The sequence below is a fragment of the Gopherus evgoodei genome, chromosome 7 (assembly GCF_007399415.2).
Source record: "Gopherus evgoodei ecotype Sinaloan lineage chromosome 7, rGopEvg1_v1.p, whole genome shotgun sequence".
Lineage (NCBI taxonomy): Eukaryota > Metazoa > Chordata > Testudines > Testudinidae > Gopherus > Gopherus evgoodei.
In genome coordinates, this window is record NC_044328.1 from 11,570,344 (window position 1) to 11,592,989 (window position 22,646).

General features: G+C 39.6%; 1 protein-coding gene across 34 annotated transcripts in view; it reads left to right on the plus strand.

Moving 5' to 3' along the window:
• The first annotated feature begins 12,055 nt into the window (after positions 1–12,055).
• Positions 12,056–22,646, plus strand: part of TCF7L2 (transcription factor 7 like 2) — a 202,709-nt gene continuing 192,118 nt past the window's right edge. For 13 of the 34 annotated variants that reach the window (XM_030568560.1, XM_030568583.1, XM_030568590.1 and 10 more), the window contains exons 1-3: positions 12,057–12,865; positions 13,118–13,184; positions 13,434–13,558. In XM_030568560.1, coding sequence (XP_030424420.1) covers positions 12,677–12,865; positions 13,118–13,184; positions 13,434–13,558 — 381 coding nt within the window. In that variant the 5' untranslated portion in view covers positions 12,057–12,676. Of the gene's footprint in view, positions 12,866–13,117; positions 13,185–13,433; positions 13,559–22,646 lie in introns of all 34 variants that reach the window. The other 21 variants (XM_030568557.1, XM_030568556.1, XM_030568567.1 and 18 more) reach the window with 3 other exon arrangements.

Here is a 22,646-nt window from a genome sequence, read left to right on the forward strand (position 1 = left end):
CATTTAATCTCTCTGTGCCTCTGTTTCCCCTGCTTCACATTGTCTGCCTTGTCTGTTTAGCCTGTACGCTTTTTGGGGGGCGGGGATTCTCTTTCATCCTGTGTTTGGACGTGTCTGGTGCTGTGGGGCCCTGATTTCAGCGGAAGTCTTTAGACTGTACAATAATGCAAAAAGATAATAATTAAAAATAGGACGAGAGGAAAGCTCATTTTCCAAGCTCGTTTAGAGCTTAATGTTGCTGCTTTCTTTTGACCTTTGAGAAGGTGGAACTGAACGGAGACCAACAAGTAATTTTTGATAGAGCCACCACTGAACCAGGCTGTATTTAAACCAGAGACCTAGAGGTGAAAGGCTCCGAAGTCTCGTCGCCCATTCATAGCAAGAGCATGTCTTGAGCCCACATATTAATAGATGATGACACAAAAGCTAGATCCTGCTCATCTGTACTCATGTGGCTCTACCTATTCAAATAATGTGTATAACGGTTTCCAGGGCTCTAAATAACTGACAGTAAAGATCAAGCCCTGCATAGTATGGCCTTAAATATGAAAAAAATAAACGATCTGCAGTTTAATAGCCAGGAAAGACAAAAGCAAGAGGATTGTAGAATTTCCTTCCCCAGACATATTGTGCTGAACTGTATTGTTAGGCTTAAAATGAAACATTATGTTTGTAGAAGGTTTAGGAGAATGTTTTGACATAATGGATTTTAAAGGGTCATTACTGCATGCAGTAGGTGCTGCACCACAGTCAGGAATTCATTTTCATTACTAGAAAAGCAATCTTTCTAAAGACCGCCTGGATGTTGTTACTTCCCTATCGAATGCTTGCCTTCTCAGTGGCTGCATAATGTGCACAGGGCAGGATTATCCAACTCACTAGACATCCTTTCCAACCCAAACAATTCCATGAGTCTCAAGAAAGTCTATTTGGATAAGATCTTTCCGACTGTGACCCTACGAGGGGATAAGATACACAACAACTTCTTTTAAAAAATCCAGTTATTTGAGAAGTTGTGGCTAAAAACATTTTTTTTTCCAGTTCTTTACGAATTTATAAACACCCAATTTAGCCCTTCTTTGTCCAGCCAAATGGGTGAGTTAGTCATGAAAACCATTTAAAATCCTAATGAAAAGCCATCGTACTCCCTTGGATTCTGTGCACCAACCCCTTCAGACAGATGAATGTAGAAATAGCAAAAGACAAGAGACTTTTATGGTCACAATTTAAAAGGATCCTCAATCTGCCCTCTGATTTTTCTGCCCAGAAACAACGGCAGGTAGTTAGACAGAGATGACAGAAGGTGTACATCCGCCACCTATTTTGCAGGTGCAATCATGCAATTAGAAATCTAGATGCTATCATTAGTGCCTGGAATTAATTGTTCCCATGACTTTGTGCACATGGTTGATTGTTGGCATAAGATTGCAAGTGCAGAATCAGTCTGGTTTTAAAAATGTAACCTTTGGTTTTACCCCTGCATAGAATAGTAGGTATTCTACAATGCTGGGTGTATGGATACAACAGGAAAATCAAACCTGCCTGGACCTTAATCATTCTAATATAAGATATCCTTTTCCACTCTGTCTGTGCAAGCAGGTCTGGTGTCATTTCTCTCCCTTAACCAAAATCTTGACATTGTTGGTGAAAAGTCACCTTCTCTGCAGCTCCTGCCATCCAGAAAAGCCTTTCTGTATCTTTCCATCTCAGTCATCTCTTCTGAAATTTCAACTGTAATTGGAAATATACCATTCCTGCCTTTCTTATAAGTCATTAGTGCCCAAACTGAGGTCTATAGACCTGGAGGTCTGTGAATCATTTCCTGATGTTCTGTGGGGACCTATGTCATGTCACATGGCGACATCTCCACCATCAACCACCAGGCTTCCAGCTGCTTGTCCAGGCAGATGGGCTCTTTGTTGAAAACTTCTTCCAAAAAAAGAGGACCAAACATTAAAATTAAAAAATACATCTGCATTTTTCAAATATTATTTTTCCACTTAAGTAAATGATATCGTTTGCCACAGGGATGTTGTATGATTGGGAATGGGAGGTGGGCTGTGCAGCAGGGAATGAGAAATGATGGTCCACGCAAGCATGAGTGGGAGGAGTGGTCTCCATTGCAGAGGAGCGATCAAGACATGGTCTACGCTATGAAAAAATTTTGAGAACCCATAACATTAATTTTTCCCTCACTCTTTTATTTGTTATTAACTCTTTTCCTATAATATGGAGCACTGAGCTGTTTTGGTTTTTTTGGGGTGGGGGTTGTTTTGTTTTTGCATTGCCATAGCTATTTTGTATGAAAGATGTCATACAAAATAAAGCTGCATTGTAATATAAATATTTTGCACGGTTTGGCTAAAGAATGAGCATTCCAAAGTATTTTGCCATTATAAGCAGATACTTGCCCGTTATTCAATGTTAACATACATGATTGAACTGGAAGGAACTTGTCAGATAATCTAATCCAAAATTCGCTAGCAAGCAAGACTACGTGACACTAAAATTAAATAATTGTGCTTTGAAGGGCACTGAATGGCAGCATGCACCCTAATTTTGAATACCTGTTGCTGTTTACCACTGGCATCGAACCCAGGTTAGAATGATGATATTAAAAATAAACCCATATATATTATTTGATACATGAGCTTTGAGAGAAATATACCATAACCCAGCAGACCAGAGCTAATCAAGAAACTTTCTCCATGGGACTAGGAAATGAGTTTTTGGACACTGTTGCTATGCATCTGAATGGGGCCTCTCAGCCCAGCTCCCAGTGTATTTCTGTTTGTAGAGCACACTTGAATAGGTTCATTTGAAGCCATTGCACAAATCATTCTATACTGAAAATTAGTATTCTTGGGTCTTATCAATAAACAGGACGAATAAGGGAGCCAGGCCTTCATGTGTGACTTTGTTCTAGAAGAACGTTAAATGATGTGCATCCCTACCACTCTCTCTCTCTCTCTTTTAATTTATATTTTTATTTGAAGGTTGCAAGATTTTTTTCCCCCTTGCATATCACAGCACAACTGGCCATGAATCTCAAAGAAAAAAAAAATCACATTACTCAGATGTTGGAAAGTAAGCAGACAGTCATCATTCAAGTCCTTAACATATCAATCCAGAATCGTATAATTCACATCCAGAGCTGCTACCAAGCCACAGGGGGTGTGACTTTATATGTTCCCCCAAGTCCATTATGTTATCCATATCCAGGAAGATGCCTGTGCCAAGGCTTTCTTGAATCAAAGCAATGTCCACCATTCCTTGACTGCAAGCCTGCTGAGATTCCCCCCAACCCCCCAGTTCCTGGCAAACAGATATCTGGCGCTAATACATGCCAGATTGATGCACTTTGCTACAGCTCCTTTAATAATATTCAAGTCTCCTAGTCCCCAAACACAACGCTCAGCAACTGCACAGATTCCTATTACCAATATTTTGCTGATATGAGAACACCATATTAGCCCTCTTCCCTAAAAAAACTATTCACCCATTCCCCTGCAGACCCTGCAGTAAGGTTCGTTTTGCTTTCATATGGGCCTAATAAAAAGCGGATTTGTTCGTTTTATCAAATTTAGATAGCGAGAGAAAGAGAGAGAGGGAGAGAGTGTGTGTGTATTACACCTGGGGCTAAATTATACAATATTTTCTAATACATATGGTCATATTTAGATATCCTACACATCTGTAGTGCTGCCTTCAACATATAGTCATTGCTCCTAGCCCTACTCTTTGTATAGTATCGTTTTCAGCATCTGCTTTAAGATACCAAGGACATAATTGTGAAAAAGATTAACATGTATCTATTGCAAATGAAGCATTTTTCAGAACCCGAGAGCTGAGAATAAACAGCTCACTGTGGTTGGGTTTCTTATGAGGATAAAGGGATAGGATTATAGTAAAAGATGTCTCTACTGTATAATACTCTTCATTTGCAGTATCATGCTATATTAATAATATTTTACATTTCAGTGTTCAGTAGTTCTTTTCAGTAGATCTTTGTATCTGAACGCACTTAAAGTTGTCTGTGCTTAAAACTGTCGTGCTTCTGTGAAGACACTACCTACAGCGATGGGAGGGCTTCTCCCACTGGTGTAGGTACTCCACCTCCCCCAGAGCTGGTAGCTAAGTCCATAGGAGAATTCTCCCATCGACCTAATGCTATCCACATGAGGGGACAGGTTGATTTAACTGCACTGTTTTTCACACTCTTGAGCCAGAAACTTATATCAATTTTAATTTCCTAGTATAGACCAGGCGTCAGTTTAGCCATACAACCACCTCTTAGAAGTAATAGTGTACCCATTTTATGGATGTGGAAACAGAGGTACAGACAGGATAACTGACTTTCCCAAGGACATGCAGGAAATCATTGGCAGAGATGAGGAACTGAACCCTGGACTTCTAGATTTGTGCATGAACCACTGCACTTCCTAAACAGATATTTGCTGATGAAGGTGAACATTATGCGTTATGGACTGTAGAGGTTAGTAATGACATTAAGTGATTCTTGATGGTCACCCAAATAGGAAGTCAGTGTATGTCTTGCTACGTACAGTCCGAATGCTTTCATCCGAAACCTTTGGATATCATTTCTTTAGTACCATGAATTTTGAAAGTGTAGCAGTTTTACCTTTTAAAGATGACCTGCAAAACAAACAAAAAAAAAAGTAGTAGTAGTTTGTGCAAATTTTTTTTTTTTGCCTATTTATTGTGTATAAGGGAAGCTGAAAGGTTTTTGTTAAAGTTATTTTTTTCTACTTGTTTTGTATCAGGACTTCACATCTTGTCTCATGGAAACTGAGATAAATGGGATCCCATGATTTCTCGTGCCATGTTCAGGACTTCAGAAAACTGGCGTGCAGATGTACAGATCTCTCTTGACTTTAGCATCCTGCCTCTTCTGAGGTTGATCAAGTAAAGGAAGGTCTGTCCCACAAAGCAGAATATAGTGACACTGCTGACTCGCTTCGAGTCCTCTTAACACGTGTCCATTAGCCTAAGATGTAACTTGCAGGTCCACCTCTTCAGTAGCTTATTGTTATAGTTACTCCAGGCTTCCTCATCCACAGAAAATGGGGCTCTGTACAGGTTCGGGAGCCAGCGTGCCTGGATCCAGCTGCAGGATGGGGCCCATAGATTTTAAATTCCTCCGAGCAGTGACTGCATCTTCTGTGTCTATGTAGTGCCTAGCAACTATACCTATACATTGGTGGTGTCCAGAGGTCCTAAATATGACTGGGGTCTCTGGATACTTTCATAGTACAAGATAACAAATAATTAGTAATAATTCTCAGTGGTATTCCTGATACTGAGCTGTTTGGGGGTCCTGCACTTATTACTTGGCTAGCTCATTGTCACCTAATTGTACTACAGGAAGGTCTGTCCCTTACCTCCTGTCTGCTTATTTATGCCCTGAGGTTACATAAAGGCTGGATGTGCCTGAGACAACAGCCTACCAGAAATGTCTCCAGTGCCACTCTTTTTGATATGCATAGGCTCAGATTCCCCATTGCAAGAGAAACCCCTGTCTGCTGCCAAGTGGCAGCATACTTTACAAAGAAAGAGACTGCTCTGTTTCTTCAGCAGAGCTCTACTTGTCTCACTCCTCAGCTGACCTGTGACCACTTGCATGTGCTCCAGAGCTCTTTGCCAAATGACAGAAAATGCACAGAAAGTCATACGCTCCAGGAGCAAGTAGAAGCATACGAAAAGCCAACCACAGCCTTTTTCAAGAATTATTCATTAGAAAGTCATTTGATAAGAAATAGTAAAGGAGAAGGCTCCATTACAAATAGGCTGGTCAAGTCTTTAAAACACTTTAATGGGGTGCCTTAAAAACATTTTTTGCTGCGCACCATATTTCTGTTGGATGCTTTAATTAGATCAATTATCAATTAAATAGGTTGTAAACCTTTTGTGGCAGGGGCCTTATTTCCATAAACAGCTGTTTAGCTCCCAACATGTGGTTTGTGAGATTATAAATATTAATTATTCTTATCGTTGAGAAAAAAAGGCTTTTATTTGGAAACTTAAGATATTTTGCATGAGATGAAAATCCAAGGTCTTGATTATAGTCACCTCAAAGACCTGTATGCTTGTTACAATGCTAGGGTTGTTAGTTCTGTGGTCTAGGCCTAAATGTAATTCTAATTATTATCATTAGTTATTTGTATTACCATACTGTCATGGACCAGGCCTCCATTTTGCTAGGCCCTCTACAAACACTGGCAGGAGTGCCTGCTGTCTGTAGTTGCCCCCCAACTCCCTACTGGGGAGTGGGAAGAAGCACTGCCTGGGCTCACTGCCCCAGCATGTGTGTGTACGGGAGGGCATTACATTCAGCCTACTTCTTGCAGGACATCCTATACTCTCTCATTTCATGTCCTAAATCAAAACTAGTGTCGCTGCACCCTGCTAAACAGTTACCTCATCCATTCTTATTATTTATATTATGATAGCATCAACTGAGATGGGGGAATCCATTGTACTATGCACTATAAAACTTGTTGTGTTTGAGTGATTAGTGATTATTCTTAGTTATTACGTGTACTGTAGGGGGATGTCGGAGGTCCAATCTTGGCCCATTGTGCTAGGTGCTGTACAAAACAGAACCAAAAGACGGTCCCTTCCCCAAAGAGCCGACTATTTAAGTATAGACAAGAGACAACAGATGGATACAGACAGACGGTGGAATGCAAGGAAGAATGAGACAATATTGTTCAGTATTACAGGCAGTGGTCTCAGCTCACCAGCTGCTTAACTGTTGTCATATATGTATGTACATATTTATTACATAGCAATTGTCATACTACATCAGACCAGTATTTGGTTAGTTATTTCTGTCTGGGATTTATGTGTGTGTGTGCATTTACATGTATGGATGTATCTATGCACAAGTTCTTTGGAATTCCTGCAGAAGTAAACATATACAATGGCTATTTGAGTTCATTTGGTTGGAACATGTAGACATATAAGTATACACACAATTAATGTAACCAAGCATCATTATTATAAATGAACATGGATATTTTGTCAGTCTCTAAGGTGCCATAAGGAGTCCTCTTTTTCGCTGATACAGACTAACAGGGCTACCGCTCTGAAACATAGATATTACTGGTTTTCACTCCTTTTCTTTCGTTTTCCTTTTGCATTTAGAAACATTAGGCCAATTCTACAGTGATGGCTGAAAGACTGTAAGCATAGGGTTACACAAATAAATCAAACTAAATCCGACCAATTCTTGTAGACCAGCATTAGGGTAAGTATACCTTAAGAAAGTTCTTATTCTGACTTGGCTTCAGGCAATAAAACGGCATAGATGTATAACGCTGGTGAGTGAAATTTCTAGGGAGCAAATTAGGCTAAAAACATCTTCTGGAGACAGCTAGAAAGGAATCAGACACCACCTGAAAATAAGGCAAGTTATTCAGTAAATGTTTCATTTATTGGGATTCTTCCATTACTACTAGGGGTAAAAGACATGTTGTCAATAAAAATGGTACGGGTATGGAAGATTCTGTGTTTCAGGAACCTATTTCCTGTCACACACACCCCTATAATACTTGATATCACCTCATGATAATGTGTGATTACACTCTGCATGCATATTCCTACCCCCATTAAGCATTTTATTGTTAGGTAAAATTATCTCTGTCAAAACCAAGATGCATAGCAATATTTTAGGCACTAAAAATGGAATAATGTTTCTACTGCTCCATAGACATGACTTGTGAAACTGAACATGGATTTAAAGAAGTTAGTTCCCATAGCAGTAAGTAAAAGGTCTCTGGGTGTCTTATTTCCAAGTGTCCCTCTGATAAGCGGTGAAGTAAAGTATATCCCTGGGGATCAGTCTAGCCCACACGAAAGATAAAGCAAACAGCAAATCTCACAGTGGAACCATCACTTTGGTTTTTTGGCATTTCCCCATTTTATAGCTTCTTTATACTGCCGCATCTTTTTTTTTTCTTTTTGTCAGTGCTCTGATTACGCAGAACACTCAGGGCCTCTATCCTTTGGCTCTGTAGCCTTGTCTATCCTAGAAAAAATTCCCATCATTGCTAAGGTTGATGCAGCTCCATCTGTGGCAACAATGTTGGAAGCATAGACTCCAGGTAGCCACCATTGTTTGTAAGTTTCATCAACACCTGCTCAGTGCAGAAAAACCTTATGGCAGTGCAAACAGAGTTAGTGGTCTAAGATCACCTTTGCAACATCCAAAGTTCCTCAAACTATAGATTCAAATCCTATCACGATCAACTCAAGTCTTTCAGTGTTTCTGAGATAGATAAGCAGAGTTCTATGCTTGCAAGTCTACAGTGTAGGGGCTTTTGGAGAAGACCTTAGGGACGGAGGTCCTGTCCCACATGTCTAGCAGGCACACTGCTCGGTCCAAATGGCAGTTAGTGGACCATATTTCTCTATTAGAGACATAGCCTCTGCAGGGGACGTTAAAGATTCCAACTATTTTTTCATACAACTAGGGGTTTACCCTGTTAGCCTGGGCCAAACTTTCCCTTCTCCTCTCTGTTGAGAAATATGGGTTGGGTGGCACCCATAGGTGCTGGAACTAGGGGCTGGGGTGGTGTTGCCGCCCCCCACCCCAACTTGAAGTGGTTTCCATAATATACAGGGTTTACAGTTTGGTTCAATGGCTCTCAGCACCCCCACTATAAAAGCTGCTCCAGCCTCCCTGTTGGAACCCCCACTCCGCTTTTCACCAGTGCTGTTTCTGGTGCATTGTGGAATCCTTTGGATTGAAAGGCATTCTGTGAATGTAAATGGTGACATTACTCACTGTAAATGATACAAATTCCCTAATCTGACCTTGTCCCAATTGTTTCACAAGCAAGCTCAACATATGGTATTCTGTGCCAAGGCTGAGACCTATGATGGTCTAGACAGTCACTTGTGCTCCCAGATCTACGCCATAGGACAACTTTGCCAGGATAACTGGTGTCTATGGAAGGCCAAACTCTTAGCACCTGCCTTTTTCACACCACCTGTTGCTTCAAATTGGGTCTCAAAACAATAACTCATACGTTTCACACAATGGACTAGCTTGACTTTTTTTCTGAATATTACATTACTTTGGCTGTTGCAAGTTACACATTTTTTATCCAGGGTACTCTACAGCTAACAGGTGTTATTGACCCTTTGAGAGCTCATTCCACCAAAGGCATTTGTATATTTGGAGCTATTAAAATTGGAAACCAGGAAATAAATAAATAGATATGATGCATATGCTAGTGTGAGTAACTTTATTAAATAATAACATTCTAATGAATAATGACAACACTGTGACTTGCTGCTCTTTTTTTAAATGTAGCTGTTTGAAAGGATAAGCATGGGTCAGTTAGAAAAATGCATAGGATTAATAACTAAAGCCCCACTCCTCTAATGAATTCTACATGAGCAAACCTCTGTACTTGCACAGTTCTTTTGACCTCACTGTGCTTCTGTGCCCAGCCACGTGGGTGTAGTGGGGAATATATTCCAGGATTGGGACCTAACTCTTACATCAGGAGCTGCTAGGGCCAACCTTTGCACCTGGGTTCCCAGTGCAGGACCAGGGCCTAACAAGATCTTACAACTGCTTACGGATGTCAGTAGAGTTACTTACATGAGTAATCCATGAGTAACATTATTCACATGCATAACTGTTTGTAGAATTAGGTTCTTCATTTGTTAGCTCCCTGGGGCAGAGAATCTCTTTCTAAATCTAGTAGAAAACCAACCACATTTTCGATGCTAGACAAGTAATGGCACTAATTACCATGCAGAATTGTTAGGGAAGCATGTTTCCTAAAAACCTATACCAGATCATAAAAATCCCTTTTAAAAAAACTTATTTTTTGTTCAGTCAGATCCAATTATAACACATGGTCCTATAAAGTAAGTAACAGTTCAGCATGTTTGGTATTTATAATCTCATATCACACCAGAGTTTAAAATAATTAAAAAATCAAAAGACAAACAAAATTGAGTCTATTTGTTACTGTGTCACTCTGCAAGTAAACAGCTTGCAAAACGTAGCCATTACATAGCCAGGGATAATTGGGAAGTGTGTGTCCAACCATAGCTATTTTGCAAAATGTCTAAAAGTAAAAGCAAGTTAGTCAAAAGACCAGAAGAAAAAGAAACGGTTAAATCCATTTGTACATTGATTTAACAGTGAAGTATTTCATTCTTCATGTTTTTACTTGGTGTCTTGAAATAATCCCTTTTCTGTCTCCATACTCCCACTTAGACATTGTTCACAGACTTATTTGTTTATGAAGTCTGAAGGTTAGTCCCTACCTGCTGAGACTAATTAGCCCTGTTCTTTGTGTCCTATGCAATCCTGTCTGATTAAATGTACACATTTGTTTTACTTCTTTTCATGCTTCCTTTCACTCTATTTCTGCTTTACTGATTAATATTAAAGTTGTAAGTTGCAGTGAATTTTTTATTTCTATTTTGTCTGCATCTTTGCCTTTAGTATGCAAATTTCTATGTGAACTTTTTAATGCCTGAGAATTTGTGTTAGCCTTGTCGATCTCTGTATTATTATTTTTATTATTCTTTTTAAAGAAGACAGTTTAGCTGAAATCCCAAAACTCTCTAAATATTGCATGACAAATTGACTTTGTTTTGGTGCTGAATGGCCCTTAGTAGGAGCAGCAGGTCAGATTTCTTGGGGAATGTTTGGATTATTTAGTACAGCCTGTCCCCTTGCTTTCTAACACCATTTCCATTAGGCAATTTACTAATTCCCATTGAATTTACTGTCTCTGTGCCCCCCTCCCTCCTTTGTTCCTTGTCCATGTTAAAGTTTCCAATTGACTCGTCTATTGTTATAATTTGTCACTGCTAGAAGATCAGTTTGTTTTCCTTCTCTCTTCAGCACATTATATTCGGGTACCAGATGCCATTTCTTGCATCTGCGTTATTCTGCTCCCCATTTTGTTGCTGTGCACAGCCTGCTCTCTGGGTAGTGACTTAAAAAAAAACCCTGCTGCCTCAAATCCTTGAGCTGAATACTCTTTCGTTATGTCTTGAGTGGTCAATTACTCCCCGCCCCCCAATAATCTACATTTGGTAACTCATTTGGTGGCTGGTTTTGGGGACCGTTCAGCTGGTCCTATTCATTCCGGTGACTATGTCACTTTCAGTTTAATTTTACTGTTGTGATGCTTACAACGTCAACACAAAAAACTTTTCACCTCTCCAGTCACAGAGTCCTGGATCTCCCTCCTCTCTTGATAATTAACGGATCAATCACATTCCTTTTCCTCCAATTTTTCCTCCATTAAGGTAAAAATAATAATATGCCTTACTCCAAAAATTCTTTTGGCGATATCTGCTGACTGAAGAGTTATCTTGCACATTTTAATCCAGTAGGACTATAATAATAATAATAATACATGCAAGAAGAAAACGCCGGGTAAGAAAAGGGGTTTATTATATGATTATTTTAGTTTCTAACCTACAACGATTGGGAATAAAAAAGAATCTTAACGGGTTTAAAAAAGCCTACCGAAAAAAAAAAAGAAAAACCAAAGCAAAAAACCTAACCACGCACACTAAAAATAATGCTACAGAAAATCTCTGAGAGATTGCACTTTTCCCCATGCATACAAATATATATGGTTAATCATCTTTGCTCTATAAAAGTTACTGCTTTGCAAACAGCAGACCCAAGGGCAGGCATCTTTTCCTCTCTTCCTAACTCCTATATATATTTTTTTCCTTCTTGTGCAAATCTACTTCTGAAGTAAGAGAGCAATTCTCTCCTCTCCCCCCTTGTATTTGTGTTTTGTTTTTCTTTGGGTCATTCCCTTACATTCCCTCCTCCCCCTCCATTGTCTCCCTTCAATCCATTCCCTTTTTTTCCCCTAACACTAAACTCTCGCTGGCTCTTGCCAAAAAGGATCATTGTTAGTTCTCCACTTCCCCCACCCTCCTCTTTCTTCCTTCTCCCTCTCGCTCATTCCCCAAACCTGTTTAGTTATGCCCACGTCACCGGGGAGCCCCGCCCCCTCTTGCATCTCATTAAGTGCCCAGTGTGTTTCTCTCTCCCTGTCAATAATCCCGGATCCCAGACTTCTCCGTTCCTCTGGATTTCGATCCCCCTTTTTCTATCTGTCAATCAGCGCCGCCTTTGAACTGAAAAGCTCTCAGTCTAACTTCAACTCACTCAAACCCGAGCGGCACGGGCTCCCTATATCTGCGGCGGCTCCCCCCCCCTCCAGCTGACTTCTTGTTGGGTTTGTTGGTATTTTTTTGTTCAAAAACAATTTCCCCCTTCCCCCCCGTCTATTTTTTTTAATTATTATTATTGTCACATTGGGTGTGGGGTTTGTGCGCCCTTGGCACGCTGATCAGCTCCCTGGAAGGAAGGAAGAAAGAGAGGGGGGAAAACATCCAGAAGAAGAAACCCAAAGTCACTGGTGCAAAGAGGAAAGGAAAGACATTTCCCTCCCCTCCTCCTCCTCCTCCTCCTTCTTTTTCCCCTCCCCAGGAGGAAACAGAGAAGAAGAAGAAGAAGAAGAAGAAGAAGAAAAAAACCCTTCACCTTGGACTTTTTTCTCCCCCGGTGCAAACTTTTTCCCCTTTCTTTCCCCCCTCCTCCCCCCTTTCCCTTGTTGCAAAATTGCTGCTGGTGGGGTCAGCCGGCAGGAAAATGCCGCAGCTGAACGGCGGTGGAGGAGACGACTTGGGGGCCAACGATGAGCTGATCTCTTTCAAAGACGAAGGGGAGCAGGAGGAGAAGATCTCCGACAACTCCTCGGCCGAGCGGGATTTAGCGGATGTCAAGTCCTCGCTGGTCAATGAATCAGAAACGAACCAAAACAGTTCCTCAGACTCGGAGGTAAGGAGGGGAACCCCCCAAAATCCTCCCCCCCCTTTGGCTTTGGGGGCAGGCGGAGGTGGGGGGCAGAGGGGAGTTGTGCTTTGCTTTGTCACTGTGTTTAGGGGGCTAATCCTCAGACAAAACTCGGGGAGGGGGGTGTTGTGATGTTGCTACAATGTTTGGCTTTAAGTTTCCTCCGCTGCACAAACTTGTAACTCTGTTTCTCTCTCTTTCCCCCCCTCCCCAAATCTTTCCTTTCTGCCCCCCCAGGCGGAGAGGCGGCCTCCGCCTAGGTCCGAAACTTTCAGAGATAAATCGAGGGAAAGTTTAGAAGAAGGTGAGTACCACGAACCCCCCCCCCCAACCCCCAAAGCGAGGAACCCCCGAGCTCTGCGGGGCGACTTGCCGAAGGAAGCCCAGTGCGGCCCCAGCGGCGCGCTGCTGTGCAGCTGGCCCAGCTGCACAACTTTGCCTGGGGGTGGCGGGGGGGGAGAGACACTTTCTAAACAAAGTTTTTTGCCACCCCTCTCTCTTTTTTATCCCCCCCTTTTCACCCCCTCTCTCTCTTTCTGCCCCGCCATGTTAGCTGCGAAAAGGCAAGATGGAGGGTTGTTTAAGGGCCCACCATACCCTGGTTATCCTTTTATAATGATCCCCGACCTGAGCAGCCCGTACCTCCCCAATGGATCGCTCTCTCCGACTGCAAGAACAGTAAGTGGCGCATATACATCTCTCTCTATTTTAACCGATCGTTCACTGCTAGGATTGTAATGTCCTTCCTCGCCCCCTCCCCAGCTCTAAGCCCCCTGCATGCCCCTTCCCGTCCCCCCTAGTCACAAACTTTCCAAACTTTCATGGCTTTTGCAGAATGGGATTTGTTTACCCTTCGCCATATTTTTTTCTTTACTTTCAGTTTTGCGTGGAGGTCTTTTCACCTCTCGAGTCTCCCTTCTTTCAAAAAATAATAAATCCCAGGCTGTGTTTTGGTTTCTTTTCTCATCAGCTGAATCTCAAATCTGATTTCTACAAAACTCTTTATTTGCCATGGTGAATGATCTGTTTTCTTCTGCCTTCTTCAGTGGCGTCTTGGTCTCTTCCTCTCCCTTTTTTACCTCCCCCTTAACCCTTTCCGTGCTGCAGAAGCTCTCTCAGATACTGATGTACTGTATTAGGAGTCTCCAAGTTATATAGTTTCTCTCTTATCCTGTAAGACTAGAAACTTTTTTTTTAAAAATGCCATTGCAAGTTGTGTGGCCTTTTCACTTTGGTTCTGCAATTTCTCTTTCTCTGTATGTTTATGGCAAGTTTTTACACTTTTTTGGGGGGAGGGGAGGGTTATTGACATTTCATTGCAAACTCACATGCTTGATTAGTTTAAACTGAACAAACCTTGATCAGGGAGATGAATCCATCTCTTGAACGCTCACAGTAAAAGCCCATCCTTACCCGGAGCTAAACACACAGCTCTTATTTTGCAAGGGGAGAAAGACCTGAAGGAGTTCTTTCTTTATTTGTGTGCGTCTAAGCTGAGTCCTGAAAAGAGTTAGAGCAGAGCACAGACCAGGACTGATACAAGAAACAGAAACTGCCTTTAAGAAAAAATGAATAGATTAAACAAACCCCCCACTTGGAAGTGCATTCTAGAAATAATAATGTTGCTGAAAATGTGTGTGTGTGTGGATGAAGGGCCAGATTTCCTGGGTAAAAGAGAAAGTGTGTATGTAGGAGGAGGGAAGCAATTGTAGTTCAGATAGTGGGGTTCTGTTAAACTTTGGGGTGTGATGGGGGTAGGTTTGTCTCTTGCTGCTGTTTTTTCCTTTGATGCCTTGTAGTATCACTAACTGTGCTGTATATCCCTATGTAACACACATCAAGACTAATTTTTTTTTAAACGAGGGGTTTTAATTATGAATGGTAAACCCATGGGGAGTACAAAATGCTAAGACGTGTTTGTTTACACTTGCCCAGCGTTGTCATTTTGCATTCTTTAGGTGCTTTTAAATCTGAAGGGTCCCCCACTATCACCATGTATCTATTTACACATTTTTTGTAACATGAGAGAGCAGTTTGAAATAACAGATCTACTGTTCAGTAGATGTTGAATCTGTGCTAATGGATGAAGTCTTGGATGAGTCCAGTTTATCAGATCTACAAGTGTTTCAAAGCATTAAAATATTAAACATCAGGTCAGGCTTGTTTTCACTAAGTAAAGTGGCAGTAGCAACCTAGATTAGTAAATATAGAGGGATCGAGATATGAAAAAAATATGTTTTCTAGTTTTGCATGTATTTAAAGATGTGGTAGTGTTTTACTTATTTTATTATGGTTCTTATCTTGTAAGGCTGCTTTTCAAGCACCATGATTTCTCAGACTGTGGAAGGGGGTGACTGCATTTTCTAATTTTCATGATTGGGGAGGGGAAAAGCATGGACTGAATGCATTATATTTTGCTTCAAATATGGCTATGTATATATTTTGTGTGTGCATGGCTTTTTTTAAAAAAAAAATTCAAATTCTGTAAGCGTTAGGTTCAAGATCTCAGAGTATTTCCCCAAAATGACTTTGTTCCAAATAATTTTATATTGCAGTTTTTAAAAAACTTAAAATGCTTTCAGTATTCCAAGAATAGCTTAATTGAGGTATCACTTTCAGTTTTTTGTCTTCTGATTTTTTTTTTCACATATTTTTGTTACAACAGACATAATTCCTTATTACATTGATTTGCCACCTTCTTGTTAGAACCTAAAGATCTGGATCATTTAGTAGTTACCTTTAATGGAAATATTCCTCCCCTTCTCCCTAAATTGAAAAAAGGCCTTCATAAGAATGTTCTATTTGTATGAATTAAAGGTATTGTATAAAAGATTACATGTTATTTTATTGTTGACAAAGCAGGTGGCCTTGTAGTGTGTTATCAGATGGATTCTAAAAGGGATTTTTCCATTCTCAATAGGCAATTTTATTTGCACCACAAACCTTTTCGTATCTTCACCTTTTTTCTTTCACATTCTGTATGTCTCCGTGTTTGCTTGCCACTTAATTATGCCTGAAAAAATTAAAGTTATTCATTTAGGCCTGAAAGCAGAATAATTTAAAAATAAGCAGGATAGATGTTGTCTGAGATACTGTATGTTCTAGGTGTATTCTTGACATCTACTAAACCAGCTTTGAATCCCAAACCAGCTAGATTTTAGTTTTAAATGCAAGTTGGAAATGTATAGAAAATTCTGAATAGTTATTATTTAATATATATAAAAATACATATTGTGTAGATGTCTAATACCCTATCCTTTAAATTTTCAGAGAATATAAGGTAAAAAGGTGATGTAGTTGTGTAGCATATATATATATATATTTTTTGTTCCTGCTGTTGTGGTTTGTTTGTTAATTTTGGTTTAGCAGAATTTTTGTTAATTGTAAATGTATCTGCAGCTGTCTGTTCAAAAGCAAACTCCTGAGAACACTGATTTCTTCTTTTCTGTTTTAAGAACGTAAAGAATTATGAAGTATCATTAAATCTGCTTATGATGAATAATACATTATCTCAAGAATAATGCTTTAATTGTTGAAGACTCCATAAAGCTTGATAGTAATAATTTTATTTTAAAATGACAAAGATTTTTCTGTATAATGTTAATTTTGTCTTTGATAGAGTAATGTGGATGGCTTTTAAGAATACAGATGCGCATTAAGGAGAGATCTAGTCAAATAGAAATGTAGCAATGTATCTGAGAATCTCTGTCTCTGTCTTGCGTATACTTGAAGAGGCACTGTGGTAGCTGGCTATTAGGAATAATAAAGGAAATAGTTTTCATTTCAAAGTTTAAAAACAGAGAAGTTGTATTTAATTTGAATCCTGCATTTAGTGTTTTAGTTCATGTTTTCAACGAGCAAATAGAAATATTTTGTTAAGAATATTGTCCAGCAGATTTTTCATATTTTTATCAGTGCTATTGCATCTTCCTTTGCCCTAAATTGTTTGCTTTCCAAGTGAGAGATTTGTTACTAGATTGCACATAAGGCAGTATCTTGTGTTCATTTCGGAATTTTGAATGCTTGGAAGAGCAAAATATGAGAGCAGCCCATTCACTAAGGTTTTACATTCAGCAAAGGAAACTTAAAAAAAAACTTGAAAAATGGATGTTTTCCTTTATCTCCCGAATCAAACATAATCCTTTCTAATACAAAAGAGGTAGACGCTGAAGTGTGAATGGTTAATGGTGGTCCTTTTTTCCCCCCTTGAATTGTTTTGACAACACTTTTCAAAGTGTGACATTCCAAGCCCCCTGCAATACAATGTAATATTACTGTAATTACACAGGTCATTACATTTTAAATAGAGAACAATAAAATGCTTATCGGTACTGAAAAAGAACAGGTGTTCTTGCCCTTCTTTTGGTATTTATGCTAATTGTTTTTCATCTCCTTCAGAAATATTTATGGTTAGGCATGTTAAGATTTCAGTTTCGATATGACAGTATTAATTCTGTACTAATCTTAATGGTTGAGGTTTAATGTCTGCAATATGGATTATGGTATTAACATCCACGAACTAGTTTAATAATGTAGATATAACTTAATATGTCAGCACTTTAGTGCTCTATGATACTTAGCATTCAGTGATGTGCATTATTCACTCTTTTTTTTTTAAATGGACGTGTTTTTAATAAAGTTTCTGGAATTGTGTAGAAACATGCTATTATGTAAGAATTGATGGTCCTGTGGTATAAATTGCTTGGAACGTACAATATGAAACTTCTGAATGCTTAAGTAGGTAGATTGTTAATTCTGAAGCACAGCGAATCAGTGTTAGTGGGATACAATAGTAAATAGTCTGGATTCTGTTAATTTTTTTCCATAAAGAATCTGAATGTCCCTGATATGATTTCATTTTAGAGAAAATGCACCATTGGTTGGTCAGCCAGCTTCTCTCTGAAGGGGCTATGAAAATTAGTTATAGCAAAGTTTCATGTTTCTGGGAGCTTGCAAAACAATATAATACAGTACTGTTACTTGAGTGTACAGGATAATTGCAGTACTGCACTTCATTAAAAATAATATTTACTTTGGAAATTCAACATTTAAATAGGTGCACCAGTGGCTGATCTGTACTTGAAAAATTACAGTAGATGCCTTTCCAGTTTTTGAATGTATTCATACATTAACTGATGTTGGATTTTTTTCTGTTCTTTCCTCTCCCTTTTTGATTTTGCTTTTTGTTTTCTTCAAACACAAAAATATATGTAGGTTAATCAGTTAAAAAAACATGGTGCAGCTTTCAGTGACGATTGTAAACCAGAGTTCAGGTAAAAAAGTATTTTATATTTGTCAGATTTTCATGATTGAGTTTCAAAATCAGATTAAAAATGCCTTGTACAGAAAGGACAGCTGCAGATTTTTTGGGTGGACGTGAGTTTCTATGCCATGACTAAAACTCTGAGGACCTTTCCCAGCTGTCTGGGAGTTATGTGGAAGTTGGATTATTGGCAGTTAAGCATGAGACAACCTGGATTTAGCAAATGCTCTCCTACACAGGAAGTAGATGACATTATAGTGGGGGAAGGGAGGGAGATTCTTGTGCAGACAGAAGCAGGCAAGAAATAATATGCTTCTTCCCACCATCTCCTCGCCCCTCCCAACTTCAAAACAAGTGCTTGATTGTATATAAAATGTATTTGCAATATAATGTGTGTGTTTGTGTACGTTGTCCCCCATGGTTTGTAGGCGAATAGGATATTATCCCCCCAACACTGTGACTGTTGTGAGAACTTTTGTTTCATGGTGTTGTTTGTAGGATTAGAGAGAGGTTTAAAGGTGTGTGTTTCTTCAGGTACTAAATTACTGTAAATATGCAAGTAAGCCTTAAACTTGGGTTCATAATTGGGCATGTTTGTGAAGGAAATGGTTAATTTTACAAACTTGCACCTAGACAGGTCTGCTGAAAGAAATGTGCCACAGTCATTTGCTGGCAAGCAGCACAGGGTCATAAATCCACAGGGTTTATTTACAGCCTATAACACTTATGAATGTTAAGATATTTGACGCCACGCTGGCCTTATAATATCCAAGGTCCACAGACACTGGCAGTGGGTCAAATTTCTTTCACTAATTATAAGCAATGAGAGATTGGGGGGTGGGAGTGGAAATCATGAAAACCCCAAAAAGCTAAGAATATTGCACTCCTCCTCCTAACTGCAGGTTTGTGTTTTTTGCTTTTTACGTAGGATATAGTTAAGTTTATAATTAACGCTTCGTGTGCAGAAAAATTCAAGAGCGATTCTAAACAATGCAGACAGCCAAATTAAAAAAAATAAAAAGTTACTACAGCTTGCATCCTTTATGAACACACTGACAGTATTGTGTAGTGTATCTAGATACCAACCCAACAAAATATTTCCCAGAATACTTAAAGAAACTTGATACCTGGAACTGCCCTTTAATTTATTGATGTACCACTGAGCTGGAAAAAGAAAAATCACATGCCAGGATTAATGCACAAGTTAAATGCATCTTGGAAATGTGTATTATTAGCCTGATTTTTTTAAAGGGGTTTGGATAGGACTTCAGTAAAAAACTACATTATGTGAAAACATACACAGACTACAGCAGTTAACATCGTCAGCTTCGAAACAATAGTTGGATGGAAAAGGTTTTATGTGCTTCAAGAAGGAAAAATCTGAGTTTGCAGGGAAGAAAGTGTTGGGTGGAGGGGGGGCGGCGGCACTGGAAGTAGCGTTTGGAAGAAGAAAACGGTATCTGAGGAAGTGTAGAGAATCCAGAGGCCAGGGGAGGGTTATTAGATGACTAAGAGAGAATGCTGAAGTGCAGAGAGAAATATTACAGACTTGAAAAAACGTATTTGGGTGAATGACTGAAGGGGAAGTTGGGGAGCTAGGGATTGATTCTTAAGTGTCAAGAAAGTCTTGGGGGACAGGGAAAAACATTTTCTTCACTCAGTAAAGCTGGTTGTTCACGGCTCACTCTTGATTAAACATGCTTTCCTGGAGTGGGTAGTTAAAATTTAAGTGCTTCTCTCTTGCCTGTGTGTTTTAAACCAGACAACATGATTAATAATCTGTGCCTAGGTATTAATCTAGTTTTAATTTCTCTAGCAGTTTCTTGATTTCAGCATCCCTATAGATTACTGTCACATCCAGATCACAGCTACTAGGGGACAAGCTGGGAGAGTGGGGGAGAAAAAGACTAAGAAATCGATTCTTGTTCTCCATATGGGTTTCATCTACAAATCATGTAAATCCTGACTCTTAAAACTGGGGGAGGGGGGCTGTCATTGTACTTTCCACAAATAAATGTAAAGGCAGTTAAGTTGAAGGCTTTATGCATTTTCCTAGTCAATGGAATGCTGTAACTTATTAGCCTCTGGGGATAAATATGAATCCCTTAACACCACATTACAAAGATGGTGTGGTAGTACCTTTTAAATAGGTTATCAACAGTGATGTTTTTTCATTTCCCAGGATACTTCACCCCTCCCTCCTCATCTAATTCCATGCTGGCAATTCAATCCATTCTAGTTTATTCTTTTGTTTTAGGCAGGCTAAAGCTTTGACCCTTATTCTTCTTGAGGGTCATACACAGGCAACCGGTGGGCCAGTGCTGAATGAGTTAAGTTGCTAGCTAAAGTTTGGCTTCATGAAAATAAATTTTAAGCCTGGTAGGCATTAGCAGGGCACAGCACATTTACAGAGCTTAATTAGTACGAACTGTAATTGTTCATGGGCTGCCAGAAGGAGTAATGTTCAGGAAAAGTGGAGTCGTTCTTTTGCAGTCTTCAGTTTTAAAACGATAAATCACTTGCATATTTGTGCAGTGATTCAAATGGAGCTGAGACCTCTCCATCTCAACATGTGGTAAATTGTAAAGTCAATGAATTGCAGATGTACGGTACAGCCAGATTCTTGAAGAAAATGCAGAATGAATGGGCAAGAGTAATGCTGTAAATGTGGACTGAGAGGATAACTGGCTTTCGGCTTGCTGTGCCAATTATGATGCACTAAAACACCGGTAATTTTGTTCTAATCAATTTAAAGTTTCCTTAAACTAAATACAGGGGTACTATGTGACTTCACTGGAAGTGTTTTAGTAATATTGAATAACAGTGGGATTCCTGAGGAAACACATGACAGCCAGATTAATTCCAATTAATTCATTATGAGTAGTGTTAGAGTTGTTCCTAAATGAATTAGTAATGATTGGACACTTTAAAAGGACGCTGCAGCCACTTTTTAATGAGAAATGTTGTGGTAGAGAATGTCTTTGCTTTCTAGTTGGGAGTATGCAGGGAAAGCTGTAGTGAGTTCTGCATTTCTTATCCACCCAGAAGTCCCCTCAACTTCAGTGGGACTTCCTGGCTTCAGGAGCAATGTAGCATGAAACCCATAATCTGTACAGTTCATTTTGAACAGCTTTCTGATACAGAAAACACGTATCCCTCTTGCAGTTATTAATAGAAGACTGTCTTACCTCTGCCTGATCCAGAGACCACTGAGATCAGTGAAAAGTCTCCCATTGATTTCAACAGGCTTTGGATCATGCCCTGTATGTCCTGACCTGACTTCAAAGTTTAGCAAAAAGCGGTAAAAGGATTTTTTTTTCCAAACGAATGACCCTTCCTATAGTGTCTGGTCACTGATTTGTAATATTTTAGATTCCTACAGGTATTTTATAAATAAATAAAACAACTATTGGGGTGTGATTCTGCAATAATGGTACATCGAAACCCATGGCCCTCACCCCATGGAAGGTTCCTAGTGATTACCGGGCCTGCTCTGAGGCCACCTTGCCAGTCAATACTGCCTTTCCGGTGTGAGTAGGTGGATTTGTATGGAAGTTGTAAAAGTTAATGATTGTTCTCTGACTCACAAGCTGCTGGTTTTAGTTTGAGGGGAAAAAAATTAATGACAGTAAATGATGGAAATTATAGGAGACAAGTAGGCATTGGCGAGAGGAAAAATATATTTGCGTTGTTAAAATGTTTTTGCTTCTTGCTGAAAGAAGTGCAAGGACAGAAGATCTGAGGATAGTTTTTCTTTGTTATCAGATGCTTAGGGTGCTGAATTCTTTCAGGCATATGGCCAGACATTTAAATCAAATTCTTAGGTGCCTGCCCATGTGGATGTTAAAGATCCCATGGCAATTTTTTTTGAAATGGGTAGGGAATAATCCTTGTGTCCTGGCGAACAGTTTCCTCTGCTCAGTAAAAGAGATGATTTTAATGCCCAAGGCTCTTTGGGAAGTACTCTTGAATGCATAATGGGTGCCATGTTTGACTACACAATCTCTGCTTTACCAGTGTCTAACTTACTGCTTTGTAAAGCTCTCTACAGTGTCTAGGGTGTGAAAGGTGCTATAAAAAACAAAATCCTGGTCTGTCTTTTAGTTCCGCTCCGGTGATGCAGTTGAACTTCCAAAAAGAGAGGGCTCCTCAGAAAAATACCAAATTGGAAATACTGCAGAGTACAATGTTTTGGCATGTGTGAATTTTGGAAACAAACAGTAGAAACAAAACACCTCCAACTTTGAAGAGATGCTTCACAGCCACAAAAGAAAGGGTCCAGCCTCCATGTGTGTCATCAGCTCCCCAGTTAGTATCAGATCAGTTGTTCCAGGATATGGCCATGTCTATACTAGGGACAAGTAACTAAATCCGTTTTAAAATCCTGTCTAGTTGAACTGATGCAAATCCCTAATGAAGTTGTTCTTGGTTAAATTGGTTTCGCTTGGGTCGATAACTTGTATAGATAAGCAAGGGTTAAACTGGTTCAAGAGCATCTAGATT